The following is a 12,536-nucleotide window of genomic DNA, read 5'->3' on the forward strand; positions in this document are numbered from 1 at the left end:
TCTTAACCAATCAGACATATGGATTCAGTCACATGAATTTATCAAGCTCCACTATCAAGATACCAAAAGAAGTCTGCCCTCGGCTGGCAGGGGGCTTCACCATGCTAGTGCCTGACAGCCATGGTACTATAAGCAGATTATTTAGAATATTTTCAAATATATATATTAAGAAGACAAGGCAACAGTAATATCACAAGCGTACGATCTTGGCGAGCCTGAAAGGTTTAGTTTGATGGCACCCACTGTAAGCCAGACAAAGTACGTGGCCACAATAGGCCGTCACCACTGGTCTCCGCCAGTGACAACTAGTCAATCCCAATCCCGATCGTCAATGTTAATGTCTTTTACGAAATTTGATGTTTGCAGTAACACATCTTGCCTGTAGATATCTCAAAATTATGTCACTTGATGGAAACTCTGTTGTCAGAGTCAACTTTCAATAATTAAATACATCCACAGCGCTGCACTGCAGAGTTCACGCTACAGCTGTAGCTGACAGCTGATGTCTTTGCCACAGCGCTATACTGCAGGTTTGATTCCGATTCGAGAATTTACAGAATTTTTATGAGATAAAGGAAATTTATCGTTGTTTGTCAAATGATTTCATGTTTTTTGCCTTTTATTCACTTTCTGAAGTGTACTTATTTATTCAGTTGAACTTCCGTTGAGGTGTAGCTTTCGGGTTTATCGCCAGATTCAACGTTCCACCACGACATTGAGCTGTCCGTCCGACTGAATTGGAGTGCTAATTGTGACGACACCACATTCTATTCTTTGGAATAGCTAAATAACAGCTTTAGCAACTCGAAATTTTGTGGATATGCCTTCCATGTTTTCATGTCTGAATTTATCGCATTACCTCTTTGTAAAAATGTCACACAAGCACAGAATCAAACACGACAGCTTGGTCTGTGCACAAAAGCATCACAGCAAAGTGCTGGAAAAAAGTTCCGGTTGATGACGTTGAACAGGGGTAATTCAAATTTATTATCTGTCTTGTTCTATGTACGTCACACAGGTGGCAGACCAGTTCATGTGATAATATGACTGCATGATCATTTCATGATTTTCGAAAATGGTAGCTGGTGGCTTATCAATTTCCAAGATTCAAATTAATTTTGAAGTACTTTTCAAAGGCTCTCCAGTAGGTTTTAAAATTCAATGACCTTCTCAGGACATAGAGACCCTGCAGTGTATAATGCTCTGTGATATTTGGCACCTCACACTGTATTCCTCAGAGAAAGCACAGACATATTTAATGTCTGTCTGTCTGTCTGTCTGTCTGTCTGTCTGTATGTATGCGATTTCAATTTGAAATGGTGATATGAGAAAATAGCAAACATAGTGATGTAAATCCTACCTGACTTGACTGCAGCAGGAAATCCCTTGTAATCATATCCAAGTGATATTCTTCCTTCTTCAATGTTATGGTGAAATTACTGCAGTCAAAGTTCAAGTTGTCAACTGTTGGCCAATACACAACTAGGTCACCATCCTGCTGTCAAAACAGGGTAGGAATTAACACAGCATGAAAAGTGACACAGGACTACTTTCTGATGTTTGTATCTCCACTGATGTATATTGTGACTTAATATTCACACTGTCTTAGGTATCCGATAGAAATCTTGCTACACAATACAGAATTATTATTGATATGAATTTCTTGAGACTATACAGATCTATGAAATTAAATTTTAATACGAGGTGCACAATAAGTACAACTGTTTGGTAAGGTGCTATGTGCATGGTGATAGTACTTGTCGTATGCTATTTATTGATGTATGGCACAATATTCAATTATAATATTAAATGTCAACAGTGACGTCAATTTCAGTGGAATGTACTGAAACAACATTTTGCGCTAAGTCTTGTATATGAATACATGTAGTTTGATAAGCTGATGAGGCAATGCATCATCCAGGTGAACGGGTAAAGAAAGCAAGACAAAGCTGAGATATATCACAAATTACCATGAATATGACGTTGATGTGGACAGCTGCTTATAGAGAACTCTGAGCTGAAATATAATTGCAGTGAAGGTCTGGTGGAAAAAATGCAAAATTTAATCATGATGAGATACATTTAAACTGAATTACAACATCTTTGAGCTTGAAAACTTTTGCAGCAATTGTCATGTGATATAAAATGCACAGCTCATGTCATGTGTGTTATTGCAGAGGAGTCATTCAAAGCTGGCACACTGAATCAAATTTATTTTAATAGCATGTGACAAGTGCCCGGCCAGCCTTTATTGTTGCATATCCTGTCTTAGAAGGTAATATTACCATAGACATACATACATGAATGGAGATGTAAGAACACCTTGTAGATGTAAAATTGAGTTTTACCAACAGCTATTGTAAAAAATCTGTGTAAATTATTTTTCATTATTTCAACAACAGAACTTACCATACTCTCCATGCTAATTAGGCTGACGATAGTTTCTGAGTTGTGATCCCATATCATCCTCCAAAAATCTTCCACTGTGCTTTGCATAGGATGCTGGGTAATGATATATTCTTGATTTGACCTATAACCCTGTAAAGATACCAAGAACAACTGGTGAAAGTTGATAAAGTGTGCAAGGAAATTTATGTGATTGATATGGCACTATACAACCCTGATAATGAAATAACATTAACCATAACTTGAAAGTCGGTGATAGCTCCTTGAAGAAGACATGCCATGAATTATATCAAGAAAATTAACTTTGAAATTATCTGTCCTTAAGTAATTGTTCGACCTATAAATGCCTACGTTAATTTTTGTCTCCTGTATAAATTGTAACCTACCTATCCAATTTTTTTCATACTCAGACATTTATTTTTTAGATTGTTCCAAAATTTTTGATCAAAAGGTGTAGACCATGAAAAGTGATATCAATGTTGTCCAAAATTATACAAAAATTACAGACATAAAAAATTGGCGAAATGGTGCACTAAAAATTGGTGGAAAATTGCAGCAATTTTTCCCACCAAAATTCAAGTGCAACATTTTACCAATCTTTATGAATTTTTCTGTAATTTTTTTGATAATTTTGGATCAAATGAAAATCAAATTTTATTGGCTACAGTTTTTAATCAAAATTTTGGCAAAAATCTGAAAAAAATTTGACTGGGGTATATTTTATAAAGGTGACAAAAATTGACTTTGGCACTCAAAGGATTAATTCATGCCTCTTTACTACTAAATATGTTGATATACATTGAAAGAAGACAGCAAGATGAAAATGACCTGTGAAAGTTGTGTTCTAAAATGTAAAGTCACTTTTGTTGAAAACAAACCTGAAGGAAAGATGCGTTGATATAATCTGAACCATCTTCTGCTGGTTTTGGTACCAACTTTACTCTTGATCTTTCCACTGCAAATGTTAAACAATTTTTTTTATCATTTGTGGAATGATGTATCATGATGTAATGTGTTAGATGTGTTCTGATATTGTGAGGGGCTGTTATGAATTCTACTGAGGAAGGTCTGTATTTGTCACAGAAAGTTGAACAGAGAAATGTTGAGAATTGTGCAGAATTTGGAAAGGGAAATGCCTAAATTTTGAATCAAATGAATTTCTTGGAGTTCAACCACTTGGGTGTTATTGACACACTTGACACAGATGAAAGCTTTAAAAATGCATTTTTTCCAGTCTCCAAAGTACAACACAAATCTTCTAAATGATTATTTTACCTTATAAAAACACATGTCCCTGGATTGGAAAGGGCTACTGCAAAAGTCGCACTCTTGTTTTATTTTCAGTACTTTTTTGTTTTGAGCTTTTTAGACATTTTAATATTATTTGTATCTCATCTGTCTGTGTATTGTTGTTTTAACATTTGTTTCTCGATAATTTCTTTCCATTTTTGTATGTTATTTTTGTTGCTGTTATGTATGTTTGATTAGGGTGTTTTTTAGGTGCTTGTCAATTGTGCTTTCCATCCCATCCCAAAGTTGAAAAAAAAAGTAAATCAAAGAACTGTCATTTTTATATGCCCTTTTCTTTACAAACTTTACAACCTCGGTCCGCAAAACCCGTATCAGGGCCGTAAAGATTATATTCACTCTGGGTAGTGAGCTGACAACTAAAATATCCAATACTTGATATTACTTATGGTTAGGGTGATTAAAATGAAAATAACAATTTGCTAATTACAGATTGTTCAGCTTTCATGACATTGAGCAGCTTGTACAGAGCAAACACAGGAAGCCAGTCATGATACTGACAGTTTGATGGTCCAGGCTGCATATGAAATATAAGCATGGATGGTTTTATATATTAGCATTACTATGCTTCCATATGAATAGCATTTGTAAGTTTTGATAGCATTCAAATCAAACATCATCAAGCCTGCTCCACTAGACTGCCCCAGTGTCTAAGAACACCTGTCAATTATACTAATCGTTTTTATAGTGAATGTTGTTGACAGTTAAGTAACACACTGGCAGAACAAAAGTCTACGAAAGGCAGTTCAATGGTTATTCATATCAAAGACAGTGGATTATCAGAGTAACACTGATGGTGTTTTTTCCTTGATAATTTGTAGATGCATACCTGGCAGCATATCAACTTGAGGTCTTCGAGATCTATTCTTGACTTTATTGTAAGGATACAATGCTGACTGCAGTTCATATTCCTTTGGCACATATTTGTTGATTCTCTGAAAGACAAGCATTTTACAAGACAAATTAAGTCATGAATAACAACCATCACTAACAGTTAACAGTTCCAAAGATTGTCATTATATCATATAGCACAAGGTAACGGTGGCCAGCTTCTCAGACTTGCTTTCTCCACAACATACTTGATTGCGTATTGCCCATCCTTTCCCATGTTAATCTCAAACTATATACCTGGCTGGAGCTGTGAAGATGACAGCTCTGTATCAACTGCTAATCACCATCAACTTGATGGACAATATACATGAGATTTTCCTAACTTCTATTGGCTAATATGAAGACAACTGCTACGTTAACCACTTATAACATGACAAACTGAGTCAAGAGAGTAACCACACACAGTCAAACTCATCTCAGACTAATCTATTTGAAGACTACAAACTCTCTGCCTTGGGGACAGACATTTGGACTCAAACTTTTCCAATAATTTCTGATCCACTGACCAATGTAGGAGCACTCATTTTGAAGCTCTTGGTGTGGTTAGTTACATTTTCACCATCTTTGTTTTGTGAAAAACAAAAATGTAATACTTCCCTTATTTAGCGCAAACACAGGGATGGTGGCAATTTTAATATTAAATATTGGTAAATTTGAAGCAATTGTTTCTCTGGTAGGAAAATTTGCATTGTGACCCCTCATTTGCATTCTTGATTTTGCAAAGAGAGTGACTGACAGCTTTGTTCAGGAAAGATTAAGTAAAAAATTTAAGTCATTCAGTTTTTAGGATCGTATTGCCTCAGTTGATGCAAATTTGCATACATTCTCATGTAGTAAAGGAGGCATGTCATTCCTGTTTCTAATTTGTTTTGATGCAGAAGCACCACAAACGGTTTGTTGTGGTACATGTTTTGTCACATCGCTTTTGTATGGAAATTAATTATTGGATATTGTAACTAATGGTGAGAGGGTTGTTATTTTTCAAAACCAATGATCAGTTTTGTACAAACAGCTCAGATTGGAAAGTTACAGTTTTGTTTGCATGTACTTGTTAAGTGAAATAACAAAAAAGCAAGTCATCATTGATGACACAGTTCCCACTTGGTAATGGATACTTTGATTACAAGTCTTCGGAAATGATAGAGTCAGTTAATTGGGTCTGTGATTAAAAATTCTGTGGTTCAGATATGGGGCTTAATGGTCGAGAATGAGTTCCATGATGGTGAAAAACAAAACCAACCTAGACTGCACCCTAATTAAAAAGGTCATTAAATAAGTCAATTAGTAATTAATCAACAGGATGTTGCCAAACATTTTTGCATCCTATCATAACACTGACAGATTATCACCTGTACCATATTTCATAAAGTTTGATGCAGTGCTTCTGGACATTCACCCTAAAAACAAAAATTCATTATGTATATGCAAATTAGCAATTAATTTAAATGATACTGCTAAGTGTCATTGAATTGTATCTATAACACTGTGACATCAATATCTGTACCGAGTTTCATCAAATTGGATGGACATATCACTGTAATTAAGAAAGTTAATTAAATATGCAATTAAAATCAATTAACATGACACCAATAAATGTGTTTATTCACTGTCATAGCAATATGAGCTCAACATCAGTACCAAGTTTCATGAAATTTGAGGTACTATTTCTTGACATATCAGCCTAATTACGAAAGTTCGATAATTGACATGATACTGCTAAACATCATGAAACAAATGATGTGTATGTGTATGACATAGATCTATGCCCCTGTACAAACTTTGAATGATATTGGTTGAAATATGTCAGAGTTATGACTCCGGACATGAAAAAATCATTACAAAATGGCCACTGGGTAGCCATACTACATCAGATTGTGAAACAAACTGACAAGCATATCTGTGACATAGGTAAACTGTACCAACTAACGTGCCCGAGTTATGGCTCCAGACATAATAAACTCGTAACAAATGGGCGCCGTGAGGCAAAATTGAATTGTATCATGAAACAAATTGAAATGCATATTTATGACATAGATCAATGTCCCTGTACCAACTTTGAATGAAAATCGGTTGAGACATGCCTGAGTTATGACTTGGGACATAAAAAAATTGTAAGAAAATGGGTGCCATGCAACTATATTGGATCATATTTTGAAACAAATGTGCGTGTGCATGTATGACATCAGTTCAGTGATGTCCTTGTACCACCTTTGAATAAAATTGGTTGAGAAATGCGTGAGTTATGGCTCCAGACAAGAAAACAATCGTACCAAAATGGCCGCGCTGTGACCATATTGGATCATATCTCAAACAAATCGACAAGCGCATGTAGACATAAGGTGTAATATAATCCTTGTCCCAAATTGCTCCAGGCATCTCTGAGATATCTGTGTGAATAGACAGACAGATAGACACACACACCCTCACATGGACATGACCAAACCTATTAAGTCCCCCGGAGGGTGGGGACTAAATAAAACATGCTTCATAGAATCAAAGGTTATCTTTACCAGGAATTGTTTTTCCAGAAGGGAAATTTCAATCTTATTTGGAGCTAATATTTTCTGTTCCAAGTGGTCCAAGTAGGGCTTGTAATTATCTATGTTGATGTCGGTGTCACCGCAGCGAATTGCTTCCAACAGCACACCATGGAGGAAAGTGTATTGAATCTGTTGAAATGTAAAGTGGTATAAGGATGTGAATACACCACACATAATCCTGGAGTGGCTACATTAGAGCATACCGCATAGCGTTCGATGGACAGAGGGCTATCAATATTGCTCTATAATGATATATTTCGGATGAAATCCCTGAGGTTGCATGTTGACACACAGCTACAATGTTTTTGTTAACGCCCGAAATTTTACCTTCAGGGTTCCCCCCGTTTTATCAATGTAATCCTACAAAGGGACAACAGAAATGGTGTATGGTTCCCACAAAATTTACCTAATCTTCCAAAACACTGTGCTAGATCAAAATAAAACTTTTACTATTGTTGGACAGAAATTCTACAAATATAACTTAACGATTGAGAAGAAGTTGATAAGGCATGTCTGACACCTGTTGCATTCATGACTAAGTTTCATTTCCATAGAATAAACATTCTGATTTGTACATTTTATTTTCGTGACCATGACTTTCATGTGAGTTTTCAAAGAACTTTGGTATTTCATAGTCTTACAACTACAAAAAAATTTTCCCGAAATCAAGCCAGAATCACTGTACAACATTAGAATATTTCGCCAGTGGTACAGGTATATCTTACCTCTGTTTGTACAAGGTGGTTTCTTTGCTGTCTGATATGTTTCATAAACGCCACTACATTGATCTTTCCAGTGTCTTTGATTTTTTTCAGCATGGTGTCGATTACGATGTACGTTCCTGATCTACCTACACCAGCACTGGATAAAGGACAGAACAAAATTTATTTTAGAAGAATTAAAATTAGCTAATTCTATTGAGTGAAGTTGTATTAACACAATACAATACAAGCACACAGTAAATTCGTAATGAACATCGTTACGCCTCCATGAATGTGTAATTACATATTCAATACTTACAAAATACAAGTACAATTATCCAATGATTGTACATTTGCAACAAGTCATTGGTAGTTTTTTAACTCCAATACTGTATTTTTTGTACATGACACACTCATGGAACAAACATTACTTTATCAAACTTTTGAATTGAATGTGCTGAAAATTTTACATTGAATAAAATGTCAAAAGAGACACAGTGTGCACTGTTCAGTATGAAGTTATTGTAAAGTTAACGAACTCTTCCAGATTCAATCTCATGTACTGCCTCAATGATTTGAGCCAGACAAATGTGAACTAGAAAATTATCAATTATATTCACATGTGAAATTGTGGAATGTTATTTAGCAAATGAAATGTTGGGATGTAAATTTTGGAAGGCAAATTGCAGCCACTCAATAAGTACTGTATCATACCTGCAATGCACTATGATGGGACCAGCATCCGATGGATTTGCAGCTGAAGATTTTTTAACAAATGAAATCACCGGGAGACTATCTTCAGGTATGCCATGGTCCGGCCATGCAATGTAGTGGTACTGATACACCGTTCTCTCTCTGTGCTGACCTCTGACCTGCTGTAATGTAACAATTAATCCACACTGTGTTATCACAATAAAAGGTGACAAATGTTAATGTAATGTAATTCTGGCATGAGTTTGAAGATACAGTAACTTGTAGTCCTCTGATATGATGTAATTAAAACTCTAAATCAGGTACATTTGTAAATGTAATATCTTGCTCTTCAGATCCCACAATTACTACTGTTAACAGGGCAAAGAAAACCACACTTACAGTTTTGAATAGCTTGACTAATCCAAGCTACCATTAACTCTGTCTAAGGAAACTGACAAGCCCCTTAGACCTTGTTCTTCTAAGACTTATCCATGCTCTTATACTTGGTCTAATTTGGTTGATCCGAGCTCCTGAACTTTGTCAATGCTGACTAAACCACAGCCCCTGAACTTGGTGTAATTTAATGATCCAGATTTATCGATCCACACCATTGAACTTGGTTGTCAGTTGAACTTGACCATCCAAAGCCTCTTAAGTTTGACAAAACCAACCTGGGCACCTGAACTAATACAGTATTCACACAATCACTATTGAAACACTTCTGAAAAACCACAGGTCAATGGTTCTACTCCGGAATAAAAAGGACGCGATGCGTTCTGCAGCGATCAGTACGCCTAAGAGATCACGTGATCGCGGAACAAACAAACCCACATATGCACTAACGCGTATGGAAATACACGTTTGTCTATGCGCGTTTACACACATGGGTTTGTTTGTACCGTGTCCATTCGAATTCCGGGTTTGACCTATTAACGTACATACCCTATACCTGGCATAAAAAATATGTTTGAACGGTCCTTAGTGGTCCTGGAACATTCCAGATTTGAGACGGTGTTACTGGCCAAACCTGAGCTAGCTAGTGTATGGATTAAATTGTGTATCCACAACACACCAGTCTGAGCAAAAAAAGCCGCTTTAGGAACATTCCAAATTCCTTTATATATGCGCCAGCAGGTATTTGTAACGTGAAAGTTGATTGCTATAAGTATAACAATCAACTTGCTTTCATTATGATGGCTGCACAAACTACTGCATCTCAGGGCAACAATTCAGTCTGGTCGAATAAAAACATCAAACAAATGCTGAACTGGTCATGCTGGGACAGTCACATTTATGGAAAAAATGCTGAAATTAGACTATGCAAAAGGGGCTTGACCGGACAGCTGAGCATGTGCCACTCTGGAAAATCAGCTCGTTTTCCTCTTGGAATATTGTTTTAGTGCTACATTTCGTTTTACCAAAAGTGAATGGTAGATATATATGTGTCTGTTTTTGAGTATTTCAGACCATGGGCAATTTGTACATCATTGACATTCCTCCCTACATTAGTCATTTTGTTTGTTTGCGCCGATCATAATCAGTCAATTCATGACAAATATTACAAGTGATTGCCGATAAGTGCAGTGTAATTGGCATCTAACTTTTCCATTATCACAATGTCAAAAGACCATCAAGTAGCTCTTAACCCTTTGAGAACTGCAATTTTTCCCACCAAAATTTTAGTGCAACCTTTTTCCAATTTTTAGGAAATTTTTGTAATTGTTTGGATAATTTTTGACCAAGTGGACATCACATTTCATTTGCTGCAGTTTTTATCAAAATTTTTGCAAAATTCTGAAAAAAATTGACTTGGGGCTATTCTACAAAGGCAACAAAAATTGACTTTGGCACTCAAAGGGTTAATTTCCGTCACCAGAAGGCCAAAACAGCACAAACTGACAGACAAGCATCTCTTGAAAGTATAGACTATTCTTGATTGTGAGGTATTTATAGGTAACTTGTGGCTTCTTGCTTCTGTGTCACAGCAAGGTGAAAACTAATACGTTCAGATTTTGATCCACTTCTGAAATATTCAAGTTGCAATATACATGAATGACACATTACTTTTAGTTCTACTTTTTGTCACATAATATCTGTATTATTTGCTCTACTGTATCATAAGCAATCAGGCATGGCAGCCATTTTGAATTTGTAATATTGCCAACGTGTTGGGCAATTCATTTGGTATCACCAAACTTTGCATGGTGACCTCTGATTTTTTTTTTTGTGATTTGGTATGAGTACTGTTGAAAGTTACCTCACAGAAAGTTCAGGAAAAAGTGTAAGCCTTCAGCTTTGAGGCGCAAATACCTAAGTCTTACCTTTATAGTAAATCTTCGTAAAGTATACGCAGCCAGATTGTTTGTGTCCTCCAATGTGACTTCAATGGAACCATACTCCTCTGTACCCTCTGATGGCCAATACTGCTCACACTTATTCTGCAATAAAATAAAGGTAGGTGGTTTTCGGTCTTTTGAAAAATAAGACAAAATTTTGAAAAAGTGAACAGGGAATCCTGAATCCAATGTTGTCAGCTTCTTCATAGACCGAATGATTTATAAAAACATTTACTTCATAGATATGCAGATTCCATAATAATAGATATCCACAATCATTTATGGTGACCAACCAAAATTGGTAAGGTCAGGTGCAAGCTTAGAGTACTCATATGGCCTATTAGCCCTGCAAGTTTCAGAAGTTTATGTCAAGCGTTTTTGAGTTCTAGGTGAGCTAAAAAGTTACGGAACATGAAGAGGAAGAAGAAGAAGAATATTGATTGCCTACAAAAACAATAGGGGCCAAGCCCACAGGCTTGGGACCCTAATAACATTTCATGGCCTTATCAGATCAAAGGAACTATACAACAAGCCAAGTCATGTGATCAAATCTGATAAGGTCACAGTGACCTAACAACCATGCCAGGTCATGTAACCGGACATGATCAGGTGGCACTGTGACCCGACAACTTTGTCAGGTCACATGAGTAAACCTGCCTTTAGGGCAGTGACCTGACAACCTTGTTAAGTCGTGCGATCACTCCTGATCAGCTGGCAGTGACTTAATTGACAACATTGTCAGTGTTCCCAGTGACAAAATTTACATTGAAGTCGGAGAGATCTTAAAAACCTTGACAGGTAACGAGATGCTATACAATCAGGTAATCTTATCCAGTTGAGGAGATCCTAACAATATCAGTTACTGTCACCTCAACTTATGCTGTACATGTCACAAAATTTCTTCAACAAGTTGAAAGTGACTAACCTTGCCCTTTTCAATCAGATTTGTCAGCATAATGATGATAACACTGTTTTGTTCCCATATCATCCGCCAAAAGTCATTCACTGTCGACTTCAAAGGACCTGTACAAATGACAAAGCAGTGTAATATTAGTGGGTGTGTTAATATCTGTGAATAAAAATCTGAGATAAAGTTTTTTTGATCAAAAATCACCAATTTTTGAAAGACAGTTTTCATGAATAGCTTTTTAAAAAGGATGAACAATAAAGATTTATATCTGTATAAACTAACCTTGAGATGCTATGAATGCCTTTGGTTTGCGGTAGCCCTGAAAATCATATAATAATTCAGGAATTAAATACTAAATAAGTGATCAAAATTCATTGCATTGGAATCATAAAGACATGAACAATCCCTGCAAGTTTAAGATCACCTAAAGAAACTAATCGGCAATCAATATGCTACCGTTTATCTCATTAAAAGAAACATCACAGTACCATATTGTCACCGGCCAGTGCAACTCGGCTGTCAACTATGATTTTTTGAAAATTTTTTAAAGATCGCCTCTCACTTTAACACATGCCATACGGGAGTCTACTTCACTAAAATGTCAAGTTCAGAGACTGTAATTCAATAGTCATCCAGCATTTTGGCAGGTGTAGCAGCAACGTCTGTATAGTCACATTGCTGAAGTATTGGTAGACATTGCAATAATTTTTGTACTGTCCTGTGGAATCCACAACAAAAATCTTTCCCTTGG

At 36.2% G+C, this 12,536-nt stretch overlaps 1 protein-coding gene across 4 annotated transcripts in view; it reads right to left on the bottom strand.

Moving 5' to 3' along the window:
• LOC139123151 (receptor-type tyrosine-protein phosphatase gamma-like) overlaps positions 1-12,536 on the bottom strand; it is a 41,083-nt gene that overhangs the window by 9,200 nt on the left and 19,347 nt on the right. For 2 of the 4 annotated variants that reach the window (XM_070689205.1, XM_070689204.1), the window contains exons 7-16: positions 12,068-12,104; positions 11,801-11,898; positions 10,861-10,977; positions 8,561-8,721; positions 7,871-8,006; positions 7,116-7,274; positions 4,544-4,649; positions 3,285-3,361; positions 2,410-2,538; positions 1,361-1,498 (exon numbers count right to left, since the gene is read on the bottom strand). In XM_070689205.1, the coding sequence (XP_070545306.1) occupies positions 1,361-1,498; positions 2,410-2,538; positions 3,285-3,361; positions 4,544-4,649; positions 7,116-7,274; positions 7,871-8,006; positions 8,561-8,721; positions 10,861-10,977; positions 11,801-11,898; positions 12,068-12,104 (1,158 nt within the window). The remainder of the gene's footprint in view (positions 1-1,360; positions 1,499-2,409; positions 2,539-3,284; positions 3,362-4,543; positions 4,650-7,115; positions 7,275-7,870; positions 8,007-8,560; positions 8,722-10,860; positions 10,978-11,800; positions 11,899-12,067; positions 12,105-12,536) is intronic. The other 2 variants (XM_070689208.1, XM_070689207.1) reach the window with 2 other exon arrangements.

The sequence above is a fragment of the Ptychodera flava genome, chromosome 22 (genome assembly GCF_041260155.1).
Source record: "Ptychodera flava strain L36383 chromosome 22, AS_Pfla_20210202, whole genome shotgun sequence".
Classification (NCBI taxonomy): Eukaryota; Metazoa; Hemichordata; class Enteropneusta; family Ptychoderidae; genus Ptychodera; species Ptychodera flava.